The sequence below is a fragment of the Centropristis striata genome, chromosome 5 (assembly GCF_030273125.1).
Source record: "Centropristis striata isolate RG_2023a ecotype Rhode Island chromosome 5, C.striata_1.0, whole genome shotgun sequence".
NCBI lineage: Eukaryota > Metazoa > Chordata > Actinopteri > Perciformes > Serranidae > Centropristis > Centropristis striata.
Window position 1 is genome coordinate 28,720,961 of NC_081521.1, and position 17,995 is coordinate 28,738,955.

At 38.6% G+C, this 17,995-nt stretch overlaps 1 protein-coding gene across 1 annotated transcript in view; it reads left to right on the top strand.

Moving 5' to 3' along the window:
* The window catches only part of gnb1a (guanine nucleotide binding protein (G protein), beta polypeptide 1a), a 35,384-nt gene extending 19,908 nt beyond the window's left edge, over positions 1 to 15,476 (top strand). Inside the window, exons 2-11 of the mRNA XM_059332564.1 lie at positions 912 to 1,018; positions 2,024 to 2,062; positions 2,338 to 2,444; positions 5,095 to 5,158; positions 5,718 to 5,880; positions 7,681 to 7,747; positions 8,544 to 8,745; positions 9,358 to 9,574; positions 12,639 to 12,754; positions 13,341 to 15,476. Coding sequence (XP_059188547.1) covers positions 962 to 1,018; positions 2,024 to 2,062; positions 2,338 to 2,444; positions 5,095 to 5,158; positions 5,718 to 5,880; positions 7,681 to 7,747; positions 8,544 to 8,745; positions 9,358 to 9,574; positions 12,639 to 12,745 — 1,023 coding nt within the window. The 5' untranslated portion in view covers positions 912 to 961 and the 3' untranslated portion in view covers positions 12,746 to 12,754; positions 13,341 to 15,476. The remainder of the gene's footprint in view (positions 1 to 911; positions 1,019 to 2,023; positions 2,063 to 2,337; positions 2,445 to 5,094; positions 5,159 to 5,717; positions 5,881 to 7,680; positions 7,748 to 8,543; positions 8,746 to 9,357; positions 9,575 to 12,638; positions 12,755 to 13,340) is intronic.
* Positions 15,477 to 17,995: the final 2,519 nt, after the last annotated feature.

Sequence of the window (17,995 nt, forward strand, 5' to 3'; positions counted from 1 at the left end):
TCTTTCTGTTGAGAGTGAAAGTGTCAGTGCGAAGAGTGTCAACCAGAGGATTGGGGTCAGCGGGATAGCCACTGCTTTTAGGATCATCAGCAGGTTTTGTCTTAACCGGATTTGGCTGGAGGAGCTGAATCAACTGTGTCCCAGGATTACAGGGATGACATTGGAGGAGAGTTTAGAGTCCAGAGGCCAGAGCATTGACAGCTTCGTCAAACCCTGCCCATCATCCGAGCACCTTTTGGGTTCCAGTAGTGCAACGAAACCCAAGCCGGTCTCTTGCTCTGTCTCTCTGCTTTCTTGCTATCTGGACTCTTAATCCTTACTCCTTTTGACAGTCAGTAAGGGGTATGTTGTGCTCTCTTATGGCTGAGTGTTTTTTTTTAGGTTTTTTCTATCATGTTTCTTTTTTAATGTCATTTTTTTAAAATATTGTTTATTTTTGCCTTGGCTGTTGAGGAATGGTTATCAGCTGCTCAGTGTGCCCAAATCTTTGCCCAAGGGTTTGCTATTGTTTGTGAGAGGAGAGAGAGAACAAATTCAACATCATCCTCAAAATTGTTATCTTAAGCCTAAAGTAGCTGCTGAGTGCTTGTTGCTAGGTAACAGTTTCAAGCTGGCAAGGACGAGTCTTGAGCTGTCTAGAAAGTGTTGGGCTGTTGTGATTCCCTCCGACTTTGTCTGGGCCTTACAGATTGGATTTAAAAGACACTATGTGATCCTTAGATGCATTTTGTTGGAAGTAACTATGTCCATAAATTCATCACTGAAAAACAAAGCACATCATGTATTTACAATTTGGTGCATTAGCATTCAGTATAAGAAAAAGTCAACCGTTAACTGTCCATATTGTGTGTTACCACCAACATGAGCTGAGCAGAATTTATGTTGAGCCTCTCATTTCTTGTCTCCTCCAGATCAGCAAGAGTCTAGGCGGCGGAGCGAAGCACACCATTAGCAGAGGAAAATGAGTGAACTGGATCAGCTACGCCAGGAGGCTGAGCAGCTCAAGAACCAGATCAGAGTAAGTCCTTCGGTGTCCTCAAGTCTGCCTGTTTTTTGCTTCATTTCGTTCCAGTAATTTGACATTTTGTCAATTAAGTTTTGTGCTCTAGAAACATATATCTTAAAATGGTGTTAATGGAAGCAGATTTTTCACTGAGATGCTTCCTATTTCTATGCTTTTCCATGTTAACATGATAAATATTGAGCACAAATGATTCCATTTGAGCCATTATTCCATTGCTGAATAAACAGAGGTTTTGTACTTCAAACACAGGTCTGTCTTGGGTTAATAAGTCTTTGGAGATGGAAAAGCTTTTACGGGTTTTATAGCCAATACAAGTACATACAGTACATAATATTATATTATTGGCTGAAATGATCAAATTCACTGAAAGCATTGCCAACAATGTGTCAATGAGCCACCAAAGACTGAGGGATGACAATATTCCATCATGATTAACTGTACTGTGTTTCACAGAGAATTGCAATGGCAATAAGCTGCCTGCTAAATCCTTTACAGAGTTCCTATTATCATCATTGTAGGGATATGCAGCCTAATGAGTCTATCTTAATTGTTATGATGCAGAGTTTAAGAGCTGTTATTTTTCTCATTTGTATTGCTCCATAATTGCATACTGACATGTGTTTATTTTTTAAATTGTTGCCATCATTGCCACACTGCAGTTACGCTGAGATCACAGTTATATATTGATTATTTTATTTTGCATTGATTTTAGCAGTGAAGGAGCCTCGCTGGTATTTGAGCTACAATATGATCTGTTAGGGCTGCCCCCTCCTAGTCGATCATCAACTTATCGGGTCTTAGTCGACTAAGACTTTAGTCGATTAGTTATTTTTTCATGCTGAATGACTTATTGACTTACTATTAAGTTATGAGGGCATCTATGGTAAATACAAGATGTAAAGTGGTTCTTTTGCATGATTCTTGGTGGAGAAACTCAGTTTTACTGATATGTCCATAAAATCAGCTAATAGATGAGTTGAATGGGTTATTGTGTTTCAGGATGCCAGGAAAGCGTGTGCGGATGCTACCCTGTCTCAGGTAAGAAATATGTTTATATTATGATCTTCACTCACCATTATTTAATTTCTAACTCTGATAAAAACCTTTTTATGAAATATGCTAAAATGGGCTTTGATGTTTGGCTGTGGCTGGTGTTTACACTGAGTGCATGGTTTAAAGACTGCATTCTTCACATGTTTTTGCCAGTCATAGCTTTAAATCTTTAAGAAATTGCAATGCCACCTCACTTTACCTCAATACTTGAAGTCTTGGCGTCTCAAAGTGACTCTTTCTCTCATCTTATTTTTGTTTAGATCACAGCTAACATCGACCCTGTTGGCCGAATTCAGATGCGCACTAGACGGACACTGAGGGGGCATCTGGCTAAAATCTATGCCATGCACTGGGGCACTGACTCGAGGTAATCTCATTCAACTCCGTTCTGTCCATTTACTAAATATTTCATCCCGTCAGCCCCGCCCCCCTCTCCTAAATACAGGAAATGGATATAAAAGCACTGTCTTTGTGCCAGTTACTTCTACTTCGTTAAATCACAACATTCACTCACTCTTCCATGTAAAAACAGGTCTCTTCCGTTTGTCTAAAGCCATCAATCAGATTAACATATACTCAGTGTTGTCAAAATTCTACAGTGGGATATTTGTGCACATGCACAATAGGTAAAGCATTTTTTTTGTTGTTGAATGCATCAGTCACTCTGACACAGTGTGTCTATGTGTGTTGTGTTTGTGTGCATTGGGGGTGGGGTATGTGGGTAGGGAAAATACTCAAAATGGAGTCAGCCTTTGTTAGAGCTGGGTTGAGGCTACATAGGCAAGGCAGATGAAGCAACATATAAAGCTTTTCCCTGGAGTTGTACACACCTCTCACCCCAGCAACCAACAACTTAATCACTTGTGGTCCACAGAGAGACCATTGCAAACTGCTATGTCACCTCATCATCGTTCCAGTCATATAACTTAGGAAAAGTCTACCTCTGTGTTTACCCACCGTCAGCTCTTCCTGTTTGTTTGTTTCATCTGTTAATGTTTTACCCCCCAGAGGAGTTGGGGTATTTATTAGACTACCTACTGAGATTCAGCCACCCAGAAAGAAGGTCACATGAAGATTTTTTGACCCATAGTCTAGGCTAAGTGTGCTATTTATAGCCACATGGAGACACTACTTTGATTCAATCTGTGGTGAGATTCCAACAGTTTGAGAAAGGAAGCCCTCAGTTAGTTCTACTTTCTCTTTGTTAACCAATTATACATTGAGTAAAATGGTTAAAAAAGACACACATCTTTATAAAATGCCTGTAAGAGGCAAATCATTGTGATGTATTATAATTATAAATAAAAAACCCTATGCAAACAGCTTTTATGTCAGTGCCTTACCTATAGGACATGAAACAGATTTGCATTCAATGATTCAGTCCCTGTTTTATCAAGGGAAGAGCTGGTTTGTTCCCGTCTAGTTTTATTTCAATACATTGAATGCATTGGGGTTTTTCTTTCTGTTTCCCTTTTGCTGAAAGTTGCCAAAATACTACTTGGTATGGCAGAGGGAGCTTGAATGATAACTATTGTACTCTATAGCCTCAATCCTTAAGTAACCAGTAAGTCATAACTTAACGTCCCACATGAAAAGATTCATAATCGCAGTCGACCTAGTAGTTGTTTGGTTTCACTAGCAGCCAAACAACTGGCTGGTTCATCACTACAAGCAGTTCTGAATCAATCGATATGAGTCTGTTAATTGTTTCTCACATTGGCCTCCAAAGGTGTAGTGAGTAAAAAAAACCTAAATGTGGTTTAGCCTGGAAGCAGTTTACATCAGCTGAATTTCAGAAAAAAATTGACAAACTTGTTCTGCTCTTCATTTGCTTCTATTTATTTAGGCTAAACAAAACTACAGCCGAGCACCTTGGTTGTGTTTGACTATGTCTCTTGACAGCATCACAGTTACTCAAACAGACCCGTTAAGTGGATGATCAACACAGACTGATTGTGAATTCAAAATCAGGTCTTTCTAAATATGGGAACTTCCCAACCATGTTGTTAGAGTTCTGTTCTGACTGGAAAGTGAGCACCTCTTCACATTGCATCATCGTCTCCCAGCTTACACACACACACACACACATCTAAACTGAGTACAGTTAACATAATCTTTGATTATGTTCATTTTAAGGCTTAATTTACTTTTAGACTAAAATTCCCAGCACACACCATTCTGTCCCTGACTTATTATCTGCCAGAGTGTGCACATGTGAGCGCACTCCCGCCAGCCTGGTAGTTAAGATTTGCATAGTCCCTGCATAGTCCCTGCAGGCCTTGATGTGTTCACTCCTTTTCCTGGTCCTATGTGTATTGGGACCGTCACTGTGGTTACTCTTGTTGGATTCACCCAGATAGCAGAGCACAGTCACAGAGGTACCTGTTTCTTGAATGCAAAACAGTGTTTGTAACAATTCCTGTTGGAATAACTGCACTTACCATGAAGGCTCTGCAGGTTTTGTTTTGAGGCACATAAATATTGAAAGTAAATAAATGCTGTCTGTATTATAATTTCAATAATATTAATCAGTATGCCTTAGCTCCCATGATCAGTCCACTTTAGCACCGCCTGTTCTGTTGAATTCCTGTTATAGCAGCAATGCCAATGGCTTATTTATCTGGTATTGAGGTATTTAAAGCTTTTATATTGTCAAATGATATTTAAATGCTTAAACTCCATACAGTACAACATATTTATATTAACCAATCCAAGTTTTGTAATTTACTGTTGTAGTTTTTGCAGTTTTAGTTATCTGTTTTAAAGAAGGTTGAAGTCTGCACAACAAAATTCTATTCAAATTTTTAAAATGTACAAATAAAATAGGATATAATATCCATTGTGTGTCACATGACAGCAACTAAGAACCAATATTTAATGAATATTGTGGAACATGTCCATCCTAGATGAAATATGGATTTTTTTTAATATGTGGTAAAGATTCAAAGTGGCAAATGGACTGTGATCATTTTTGAACTGTTCTGTAGTTTGAGCTATCTTCTCTTCCTTTTTGTCAGGCTTTTGGTCAGCGCCTCCCAGGACGGCAAACTCATTATTTGGGACAGCTACACCACAAACAAGGTAAAAAACCCATCATATTCTAAAGAACAGTCTTCTGTTTTTCTGCATTAAACTCAACATTCATTGTTGTATTTACAAGCATATGCATTTTCACTGTGTGCAGTTTGGGAAAGTATTCCAGTTGATTATTTTTAAAATCAGTCTAACCACAGTTTCTTTCAAATGCTCCTCACGAAAGTACAAATCAAAGGTTTAAAAATTAACCAGACTGGAGATCTAAAGAGTTCATTGATGGTAATGTGAACAAAGAACAAACATCAGATTTCCAAATGGTAAAATCTTCTACTCGTTCATCAAAGCTCCAGTCGGCAATAACCATTACTCCCCCATTTAGCAGTTAGTTTATTTAGATTTCCAAAGTGTTTTAAGGTGCCAAGCGATGCTATTTATAGTGGGTATTGTGCCCTTGAAAGGTTAAGTTAATATTGCGGACAGACTTTGTCACATGCTCTCCTCTCTCTCTCTCTCTCTCTGTCTCTCTCTCTTCTCTCTCTCTCTTCTCTCTCTCCCATCTGTCACTGCACACTATCTAATATTAAATCTTCCTCCTCTCTTCCAGGTCCACGCCATCCCGTTGCGCTCCTCCTGGGTGATGACGTGCGCCTATGCCCCTTCTGGGAACTATGTTGCCTGTGGAGGCCTGGACAACATCTGCTCCATCTACAACCTGAAGACCCGTGAGGGAAATGTGCGTGTCAGCCGTGAGCTGGCCGGACACACAGGTAAGCCGGACACATTAGCGTGGACCATTTACCCATCAGTCCCAGGGTGTTTTGAAGGTCAGATCAATCTGCTAATATATCATTTTTACATGGATTTTTTTCTAACTGGTGAATGCTTGAAACATTTGTACGAGGGCGGAAAGTATTTGGACCGACCCCTAATTCAGCAGATTTCTGCTTGTGGAAATATTTCTGACCAGTGACTGATGTTTCAACTGACTTCAAAGTCATAGGTCATAGCAAGCTCGCTGCCAAAACACGGCACGTCTAATCAATTTCTCAAAATCCAATATTGTACGACAAACACTGCAACAACAATAAACAGACCCGATAAAGGACAATATTTGGCTTGAGATCACCTATCATACAACACAAACGACACAATACAGAAACTAATCAGACCCCAAACTTGATGCTAACGCTAGCTGTTGTGGCTAGCCTTGTTCTGTGACCAGCATATTACGTTAGCAAGTGCATCAGAACCAGAATTACTTTAATAATCCCCAGGAGGAAATTGCTTTTGTTACAGAGATTTTATGAGATAAATAAATAAAATAAGAATAAAGAACTAAAACAAATATACAGTTTGTATACAAAGTATATACACAATGTATGTATATATATATATATATATATATATATATATATACAGTTATCATAGTCCAGGTAAGTCTACTGACTGAGGGTGTCAGACCCTCTGAGGGAGGAGTTATAGAGTTTGATGACCACCAGCAGGAATGATTTCTTGTGGCGCTCTGTGGTACATCTAGGTGTGAGGAGCCTTCTGCTGAAGGTGCTCCTCTGCTGGGAGCATATTGGTTACATTGACAGCTGCTGGGCGATCTCAAGCCATATACTGTAGCTTCTGTGTTGGGATAGGTTTTTGTTGTGAGGAGCAGAAATTTTAACACAGATAATTTGCACCAGATCTGGTGTGCTCAGTGTTTTGTGCATTGTACTTATGAGAAACAGCTTTAAAAATTGTCTTTGGAACCTTCAGGAGTATTTCATTTTCATTAGTAGTCCCTGCTGATATGTGCTAATCATACTATGCTTAGCAGTAATACTACAGAGACAGTTGGGGATTTAATGAATTAATGTGAAATCTACTACTTACTAAGTAACCAGAAAATGTGAGACATCAATAGATAACTCGTCAGGACTATGTTCACCCAAACAGTGTGCAAGGCTGTATACATAATGTCAAGTTGTAATATGTCATCATATCCAAAACCCAGAGCCATTCTATTATTGAAGGCTTATATTGCTGGGGGGGGTTCTGTTTCAAGCTCATGTACTGGTGTAAGCCTAACTATTATCATTTTCCAAGAGATACCAGCCAGTCACATGTTGTGTCTTCCTCTATAAAAACACAAGCTGGTCGAGCCGTATCCCAGCTCAAACTAATGAAAGTGTTGAGCTCTTAGGCAAGGAGCATTCATCTGATCAGTGTCACATGATGCAGGAAGTGTGTCAGCATTTTAGTTCTTGTTCCCTCGCTATAGGGAGGGGTATATATACTCTGCCAGCTAGTAAAGGACAAATTATGGAAGCAAGTCATGAACCAGAGGATGCCCTACAGGTTTTTTTTTCTGTTTCTGCGAGGGAATTAGTCAATTCATCTCACCGCAATTCCACACCCAGTGCACACAACCTCATCTGATGGTGTGATGAGAATTTGGAATAATTTTTTGTCCTCTTTGCAAGCAGGAAGCAAATAAAGCCTCTACTTCTTAACAGTATGGAAAATACACTCCATCACGGATGAGTTATTCAATCAGTGTGTTTGATTCCTGCCAGGTTACCTGTCCTGCTGTCGCTTCCTGGATGACAACCAGATTGTCACCAGCTCTGGAGACACCACCTGGTGAGTTGTGATACTGCACCTAATACAACACAGCCACAAACTACAACATCAAAAAATCAGCAAAGTGCTAGCTCAACATATGTCTGACACAATTAAATCAAAAATGATAATTTTATATATCAAGTGTAGTGTTTGTTGGAGGGTTATCATATTTTCTTGGGTCATATATTGTAAGCTGTCCCTGTTTGTCAACACTATTTGTTGAAACATTATAACCATATCAGTTCCCCAGAAAATTATTGATTAGCACTTTCTTTTATAACTGTTAACGACTATAAGCAAAGTCAACCTTATAACCAAAGTTATAGTTTACACTTAAATTAAAAAAAATGTCTTGTTGTGAGCAATTTTTTTGTTTGTGAGTTATTTTTGACTAACCACTATCCAGACGGGAAGAACCAAAGATTTTGGTTTACCTGAATGTTTGCTAAAAAGTAAAGTTTTTAGTCCTTGTGTCTCTGGACTTATTTAGTTTGAGTTTGTTTGTTGTTGTTTTTTGGTGCTTTGGGCACCACAAGAGAAGTGCTATATAGTTCCATTATGTTAGATAGAAGGCAGACATCTCTACGGTCGATATCTCCAACATTTGGCAACTCACACCAAAATAATCTAGATTAACAAATAGCCCTAAAGGTAAAGGGGTAAATCTGTATTTTAAATTACAAGTGCTACCTGGGCTAGACAGATTTCGATCAGTTTCCTTCTTGAATGACACCTAACAAATTTCAAAGTGCTCTGGATGTTGTTTTGTGTCTTGCAGCTGTTATTTGAAATTGTTGTTTGTGCTTTCTCGCAGTGCTCTGTGGGACATTGAGACTGGTCAGCAGACAACTACATTTGCCGGTCACACCGGTGATGTCATGAGTCTCTCTCTGGCGCCCGACACCAGGCTGTTTGTGTCTGGAGCCTGCGATGCCTCGGCCAAGCTCTGGGACATCAGAGAAGGAATGTGCCGACAGACCTTTACTGGCCACGAGTCGGACATCAACGCTATCTGCGTAAGGCCACACACACACATACAACATGTACCAATCATGTCAGGGTGTCATGTCTCAAAACATTCAAAGGCGAATCAAATCTAATTTCCTTCAGAGCATGTTTAGGTAGAGTCAAAACTATCAGATTGAAGTCAAGATGTAGATCGTAAAGTCCGTGGATACCAGCGACCACAATGACACTACATTTGAATATCTTCCTTTTATCGCTGTGCTAATAGTCTTTTTACAGAGCTCTCCTGCTGCAAGATTTATGCTCCAGAATAGGGCTTGTTTTCATTATCAACAGTATTATCGACAAATGGACTAATCTACCCCCATCAAGATCCGTGGTTGTGCATTGTAGCTAATTATGATTGAAATAGTAATTCATACACAGATTACTTGAAGGACTCTGATAAAGGGAACGGGAATGCTTTTGCGCTTTTTAGGGACTAATAGCGCAGGAAAAGGTGTGGCAAGTTACTTTTATATAACCTCAGGTCAACAGAAAAATTGAATCACAGTGACTAAATAAACGCTTATGAATAATTTGATGCAATCACTCAACTGTAAAGGAGGTATTCATAGATAATGTCAACACTGAAAAATCTCCCTTTTGACCTTTTGTTGCAGTTCTTCCCTAATGGCAATGCATTTGCCACGGGTTCAGACGACGCCACCTGCCGGCTGTTTGACCTGCGTGCTGACCAGGAGCTGATGGTTTACTCACATGACAACATCATCTGCGGTATCACCTCCGTGGCATTCTCCAAGAGTGGCCGCCTACTGCTGGCCGGCTACGACGATTTCAACTGCAATGTCTGGGACACTTTGAAGGCTGACCGTGCAGGTAAGCCACAGTAAAAAACAGCTTGTAAAACATTTGTTGTGTGGATGTACGTCTCCTCGCCAAGACCTACACACATCAAAAACATGTCTGATAGACACTGGACATGACACATATTTTAGACAAGTTAGCAGCTCCTCCTCCTCCTTTTACACCTTCATGAACAAGTAATTGATGGTGTATTTTCTACCGCCAAGTTTGGTGTATAGTGATTATTCAGAAGACCGGTATTTAAAAATGTGTCTTGAAGTCCAGGTCTGCTCTACAACAGTGGTGGCACCTTCCAGCCTTCTGATTAACCAGCAGAACGTCAGAAGTTCAGTGTCAACCCCAGTCAGAAATGTGGAGCAGAGGTGCGGGAAGAAACTTAGCTGTCTGTCACAGCCTTATTTCAAAACAGTCATAGTCTAGTTTTCTTTAAAGTAAAGCTTATTGGTGCAGCTCAGTGGTGACATAAGGAATGTGAATCATCTACAGCAGGCTTTGAGCTTCTCTTGTTTTCACACCTTTACGCACCTGGCCAGTGTTTGTAGAACGCGGGTGTGGCTGTCAATTTGTTGGCTTTCGAAAGTAAGACTTATTGGGCAAACACCAACCATGCTGTCCAAACGGCACAGCATGAAATCCTTGACTCTATCTTTACACCTTGCTCCTTGTCAGGAATGTAAGGATGGTTTATTGTTAGACAAGTAGAAAGTCACAAACTGAAGGAGAAGAACGAAGCATGTTGAGGGAAACTGCATATGCCAACAGGTAAATAACTGGTGTTTATCACAGTTTAACTCATTGTATTGACCTTAAAGAGCATCTTGATGTGGGTATTTACTTTAGAGTAAACAAACATAGCAATCTGACTCCCATGGAACTATCATAAATCCATTCAAAATGCAACATCAGAAATCAGTTAAATTGATACATCAACTTAGACGAGCTCTTCTTGATTAGGAATGCCTAATTTCTGATATCTGCTATAAAATCACAAGACCCATTGATCTCATGTTGACTAAAGATGTTATTTACAGAAATACAGTCAAGTTCATTAAGATTAGTCTTACTTAATCGTGAAATGTTTGGGTAATTCCAGTGAACACATCTTGTGTTCTGCAGTGCCATCAAGACTTAGTCAATTTCCTTTCCAACTGCACCAAGAAGGCAACAGAACATTTCCAAACAACTTTATGAAACATTTAGGATACAAGAAATCTTTGACTGAAAATAGTTGGCCACCAAAAGTTCTGTGGACACTGTGAAGGAGCTGCAGGGCTCCATGGCTGCGATGGAAGACACTGTTGTACAACGACTCTTGCCTGGCTGCTTCACAAGTTGCAGCTTTATGCTCGTTGAAAAACTCACATGACATTTGGGCGAGTGTTTGCCAGAAGGCAACTCTGGAACACAGGGAAAGAAAGTGGAAGATAAAATGAGTGCTATGATCAGACAAAAGTTTGCTTTTTGGCCATTGCACTAAATGCTACATTTAGCTCAAGTCATGCATCAATAGAAATACATAAGATCTATGATGATTTGAAGATACCACTGCCTTAAACTTAAACTTAAACCAATAGCAAAACAACTTTAATGTCCTGGAGAGGCCCAGCCAGCTTTTGAGGGCATGGACAGGTCAGAGACCTCAGTCCAGGCAAGCATATGTGGCAGGACTTGATTTAATAATTCCTGTTTACTCACACTCTCAAGAAACCTGATAGAAGTTACACAGTTTTGCAAAGAAGTACAAGGTCAAAATATGTTGTGGCCAGATGTGGAAATCTGATACAGAGCTGTCCACATACACCACCACTGTGTGAGGGTTCTCTGCTCAGTATAGTTTTGTATGCCCCAAATACAAATCAACTCAAATTACATGAATAGAGATTTGTTTTCACTTTCACTTTGAGTTTGAATTATTTTTTCTGTTAATTAGTGTTTCTTTTTATATGCACTTGGCATGCTTTTTCTAATTAAAGTGTACATCATTGACCATTATAGATCCAGTGGCAGTTTTGTGGGAATTTGTGCTTTTGTAAACTCAATTCTGAATTCTGAGCTCCCGTGGAGCTCACCTGGTACAGTGTGAGCCCTATGTACGATTGTTAAAAAAGACCCGGGTTTGACTCTGAACAGCTGCACGAAGGACTGCCTTCTAGAGCGAGAAAAGCCCCAAAAATAATCCTGAGATGAACCAACCACACTTGTCATTTGGTCAATGTAATGATATTTTATGTATGAAAGAAGTCATTTATTTTTCATGGCTAGTTCTCAATCATTATTTGTTGTAGTGCCCCTTTTTGAATTGTGTCTTTGCAGCAGACTTTGAGCTTCACATTGTGCCACACACTTCATTGCCACTTTTATTGACCTTGACCAAAGAGCAGCCAGTCAGATATTGCTGCTGTATGTATATTACTGTAGACTAGACACTTCCACACTGCAGAACAGACACCTGCTTATTTTATTTATTTCTTTTTTTAAACAAATTATTGAGCAGGCCGCAACTTCTTAGGAGTCTAACTTTGACGTAATCAGTTCGATATTGATAAAGGTTCTGAATAAAGCAAACAGGAGAAGCTCCATTGTCTTATATTTCCACAGTATAGAAGGCATTAATATATACATCTGGGAGAGCAGCAAGCATCACCTGCGCCAGCAGTGAGGAGCCCCTGTGGAGGCATGAATACTTTACAGTTATTGACTGCATAGAGGGTAAGGGATCAGAGGAGGCCCACTTCTGAGCAGGCTATTTCAAATACTTATGCATTTGATCCATTGGTGGGTGGAATATTGATTATCAATGTATTTCGTCAGTATCAGCCAAGTCTAAAAGTTCAGCAAGTGGCACAGGGAATATATGATGAACAACCTGAACACATCAAGTACACAGATGCCCTGAAACCTTGTTAACCTCGCCCCTTTTTTCCATCTTATGCCTATGTTTTACATTTTAGGAATCGGCTCACATGTAGGAAATGTTGACACTTGCACTACCTGCTGATATCAAGTTATTCAGTAAACGTGGTATCCATAAGAGTGCAGGCTGGTTTCTGTGTCTCAGCCTCTCGTGTCTCTGCAGGTGTCCTGGCTGGTCACGATAACCGGGTGAGCTGCTTGGGTGTGACCGACGACGGCATGGCAGTGGCAACAGGGTCCTGGGACAGCTTCCTCAAGATCTGGAACTAGAGTCTGAAGGTACGTGACAATCGGAGAGTGATCGTTGTCTGATGTGTGACAGTGAACAGCTCGCAGGGTAATTGATTAGAAACAGCATCAGCTACTTGGAACTTCCTCTAGAGTTTGTGTTTACTGCCATCTGTCGGTTGGGAATGAAGATGCAAGAGACATCGACATTAAAATCAAATAAGCAACACATAGCTTTTTTCCACCAACATGGAGCAGGTTCCATTCCAGATCGTGCTCCCAATTTGGAAGAGTTCTGAGCATTTTGCGCGAGAATAAATTGGTCCACAATCTTAAAGGTTGGTTCCCAGTTGGAACCAAATAATAGCAGGTTTTTCTTGACCTGAAGTGTGAACTGAAGTGGGCGTGTCATATCCTGCAGGCTGGAAAGAGAAGGATGGAGTCTTGCACATAATAGTCTTGTACATCTTCCGATCATTAATAGCCGTTCCATGCTTGTATATGTAATAACCCAACAAAAGCTGATCTGATATCTTGCTACTAAGCAATAATGAGAGCTACTTCGGTGGAAATGGGGTGCACCTGATTTTGCTGACTAATGATGATGATAATCTTTTCTTTTGTTTGTTTTTTTCAGATGGCATCTGGACTCCAAAGTTGAGTGGAAGACCATTCCAACATCACAATGTTCAATTTTATTGCATATCCAATCTTTTCAAAAACACCATGATACTGACTCCAAACACCCCAAAAAACTATCAAGGGCAAAAATTCTCTCTCTATCTCCTTCTCATTTAAAAGAGCACAATTGTCTGTCACTCATTCAGCTACAAAAAAAAGAAAAAGAAAAAAAAATCTTGAGGAATTTAGTGGTTTCAAAATGGAACGGAGGGGGAAATTGTGCATTCCTCCCATGACCATGGTCTGGTATTGTAGTAAGTGAAAATAACAAACACCCCACCGCCGCCACCAAGCAAACGTGTCCTGCGTCCTCATTATACACAGGTCTGAGTGAAGGTTATTACATGACAGTGATCTAACTCTTAATAGCTTTTTGGCCATGTTTATTTGTTTCTTTTTTTGTTTTCATTATTCTTTTTTTTGTTAAAGAGAAGTAGATCAGTGAACTGTCAGTTAATGTTTAAAACGAGGATCAAAGCTTTGTTTTATTTCCTAGTCTATACACATTTTAGAGAATGTTTTTAAGTTGAAAACTAGAAGAACCTCCAGATCATGTCATTTTAAAATCCAGCTTTACCCCACTGGAGAACAAAGCGAGAGAATTGAGCTTCAACAGGGAGTCCTCAAGCCACTTCTGGCCCTTCTGTATATTTAGCCCCATGATACTTTTACTGTTTCTTTTTTCCAGTGTAGTCCACAAATCTTTGTTTGCACAAAAATTAAACTTTGCATATATAGAATAATGTCTAAAGAAAAAAAAGTTAACTAACCAAGCACATGCTGTTTATGATAATGAATGCTCGTTTTTAAAACGAAAAACAACAAAAAAAAACAACCATTTTAACCATTCTTACACCTTTTTGTCTGGCGACAGTGTAGAATAATTAAATGAAGATTAACCCATCGGATCATAATCCACCCCGCCCCCTCTTTTTTATTGTTTTTTTTTTTCCTCCTTTAATTTAGTTTTGTTTTCCCTGGTTTCTGTTGCCCGTGGTTGGGACCGGTGATGTGATTTGGTCGGGTAGGGAGTACCTCCACTTTAGCCCGGTTTCAATCCGGACGTTTCTCTTTTAACAGAGGTGCCCATTCCGTGCTTGGAAATGCAGTTACTACTCTGTGAATGACATGTTGTATAAATCAATGTTTGAAAATAATGATATTGAAACTTTTTAAGTTAAAAACGAAAAAAAAAAGATTTTGGTTGTCTGCCATGGGTGGGTTATCTCTTAGAATCGCATGCTGTAGAATTGCTTAAAAAGGTGCATATGGAATTAAGTCCTTTGATGTTTTTCTTTAAGAAAATAACCTGTTGAATATATCAATACAATGGTATTTATATTTTTTTCCTTTTCTTTTTTTCTTTTCTTTTTTTTTCTCTTTTTTTTCCTTTTTGTTTTTGGCTACTCTGTGCATACATGATTCAACTAAAATGTCAAAGCTATGCACTTGAGAAGCAAAACCCTGCAACATAAACGGTTACTTGGTCCATACTTGGGAGGGATTCCACAAATTTAAGAAGTAACGTAAATGTTTAAATTGTACACACATGCATACGTACATTCATTCACCTTAAACATACACAATCTCAAATGGAACAAATACAATTTTCATTCCTTCTGTAGCAAACAAAATTCCACTTACAAAGAAAAACATTTTATAACAGGTTTTTTTCTGTCCTTTAATAAAAAATGAAAAAAAAAAATCTTGCAGCATCTGAATGGCAGAATTTTCTGTTGTTCCCTTCTCCTTGTAAACAGAGACGCTCTTTCTTTAGCAGTAGTGACATTTTTTCCATTCTGTTTTTTCTCTGCGACATTCTGTACAAAAAATGTGCTGTAATTGTGCGTTAGGCCTGGAGTTGGCAAAAAATAAAATGAAATAAAAAATATTAAAAATTAATTAAATTCCCTTTCCTTTTCTCTCTTTCTCCATCAAATAACTGTAGAGCTCTGCACCCCCACTGTTCCCTTTTCACCTTTTGTATTTAATTTTAAAGTCAGTCAGTGTACAACCGAAAGCTGGATGCAAGATAGAAACTATATTAAAATGTACTGTTATTTAAGATGTAATAAAAAGCAGTTTGAGATGACCTACTGTGTTGAGTGTGATTCACTTAGAGCGGTTTCCACTGAAGCTAGAATGTTGCAGACTGTTTGGTTTCCTTGTAATTATGTTCCAAGTTAAATAAACAATTTCTTATCCACTGTTGAATCAGCCTGGCTTCTCTGTACGCTCATTTACACATAGTTACTTTTCGTCTTTTCGTGCTGGTAGCCATGCAGTTTGTTCATCAGCATTTACACCGAGAATAAAGGCCCCTTTAAATGTTGATGCTTATAGATGTATCGCTATATGCAGTGATTATGAGGATAGAAATTAAAACTGCAGACTGCCTGTCAACTTGTAATGTGTCTGTGTGGTAAAGAGAAGCTACAGTCATGGAAAAAAATATTAGACCACCCTTGTTTCTTAAATTTCTTCATTTTAATGCCTGGTACAACTAAAGGTACAATTATACAAATGTAATGATAACAACAAAAATGGCTCATAAGAGTTTAATTTAAGAGCTGATATCTAGCCATGTTCCATGGCTTTCTTGATAACCACAATCATTATCAAGAAAACTATGGAATATGGCTAGATTTGAGCTATTTTTGTTATTATATTTGTCCAAACAAATGTACCTTTAGTTGTACCAGGCTTTAAATTTTAAATAAACAAAAAATTGAAGAAAACAGTGGTCTAATAATTTTTTCCATGACTGTACATTACTGAACACAATAGCAGAGATCTACAAATATTCCTTTACATTTGTCACCACCTATTGGACATAAATATGAACTGCAATAAGGGATTTTGTACATTTTACATAGAAGAGAATACATAATTACGGCAGAGGATTAAGGCTGACAGGAGAAAAAAAATCATTAAAATCGAGAAAAAGTCGAAATACAATGTCGACAATAAAGTTGAAATGCAGTGTTGAGAAAATATGTATATAATACAATATATGTCTAAAAAAAAATCACAAATTACATAAAAGCAGATGTTCCCCAAAACAATAGTTATGGTGGCCTACTACATAGAAGAGCTAATTTATGTGTAGGGTTTTTTTATTCCTACTACACCTTTAAAAAGTGTATTCTATTGTTCATTTTATGACATTTATGAAAATCAGGTTGTAGCTTGCAGTCTACCTATATTGACACGAATATGGGAATATATATGAATATATCTTTCCAACTTTACCGAAAAGAAAAACTTTACTTTATACTGTTCATTCCGACTATTTTTTTGGAAATTGTATTTCAACTCTATTCTCGACATTTCGACTTTATTCTCGTTATTTCGACTTTTTTTCTCGAACTGCATAATGAAAAACAAAAATCCTCTCATTTTTTTTCTTTTACCTGGCCCGTACTCTTCCGTACATAATCTATATTGTTTGTCTGTATAGTTTAATGTAATACGCTATTTAAATCATTATACAGTACTAAGTGTTCATGTTATATGTCAAGCTTTACATGTGGAGATAGAGAACACTTTTATTCCAGCAGTAGTATTGCCTAGCCACGTTAGCATTTTAAGTATAAATATTATTCATGAGAAATTAAATACATATTAGTGATTACTGCACAGTGGAAAAGAAAGAAACTGATCTGATATTTGTATTCATCCTGTCCTAAAGCAGTTTACTGTCCTGTCTTGGAAGGAGAAATAACTGTATTGCTCTGCTTAATGAACACCTGTGAATGGATTGTGTGCAATGAGCCAGATGGTGGCGCTATCACACTGTGGTTTACAGGTCGGGCACAGACTTCACCACTGTATGGCCCATATAGCTATATTTTTGGGAAACAAAAACCCAAAGTGTGTCAGATTGCAAATTTTGGAATACCAACCAAGTTGACCACTGCCCTAAGGCCCTGGGTCAGATTCCCAGGGGGTAATGCAGAGGCCAGCATCTCATTTCAGCCTCAAGGACCCCAAGCAAGTTATTCTGGCCATGCACAGCAGTTAGAACCCATCCAGTACCTCAATGTCAACTTTAAACTTATGTAACAGCACTTTTGTGGGGTAAAATCTATGTAGCAGTTTAAGTGACACTTCCTTAGTTTTATTAGTTAAAATAAACGTTTGGGGTAGGGACCAGACTTCTAATCTATGTTTGGGACAAACTTACTCCAGTAGAAAATTGCAGGGGGAGTAGAGATGAGCTCACCTTGAAACAAGGATCTAATTTTAGAGTTTGAGCCTCTATAAGTTGTAAAACAAACTTTGCCCAAAGGAAGCTGAGTTGGATCTGGGGGTGACATAATCAAAGGTAAAGAGACATCGTTCAATCTGAATGACATGTTAAGGCCAGAGGGAAAGCATCAAATACAATAGAGAATTATTTGGGGCTTACGGGGATTTTATGTTTTGTGAGAAATTCTGCATAACTGTATAAAAGCTGACTGACCAAAATAATACCGTTATTAAACCATTTATCATAAAATAAAGTCTTGTTCTTATAGACAATGTTGTAGTTATTCCATATGTAACATCTCAGTGGAGAGTAGTTGTGCTTGTAAAGAAGAGCCCAAGCCAAAAGAGCCTGTTGATGGA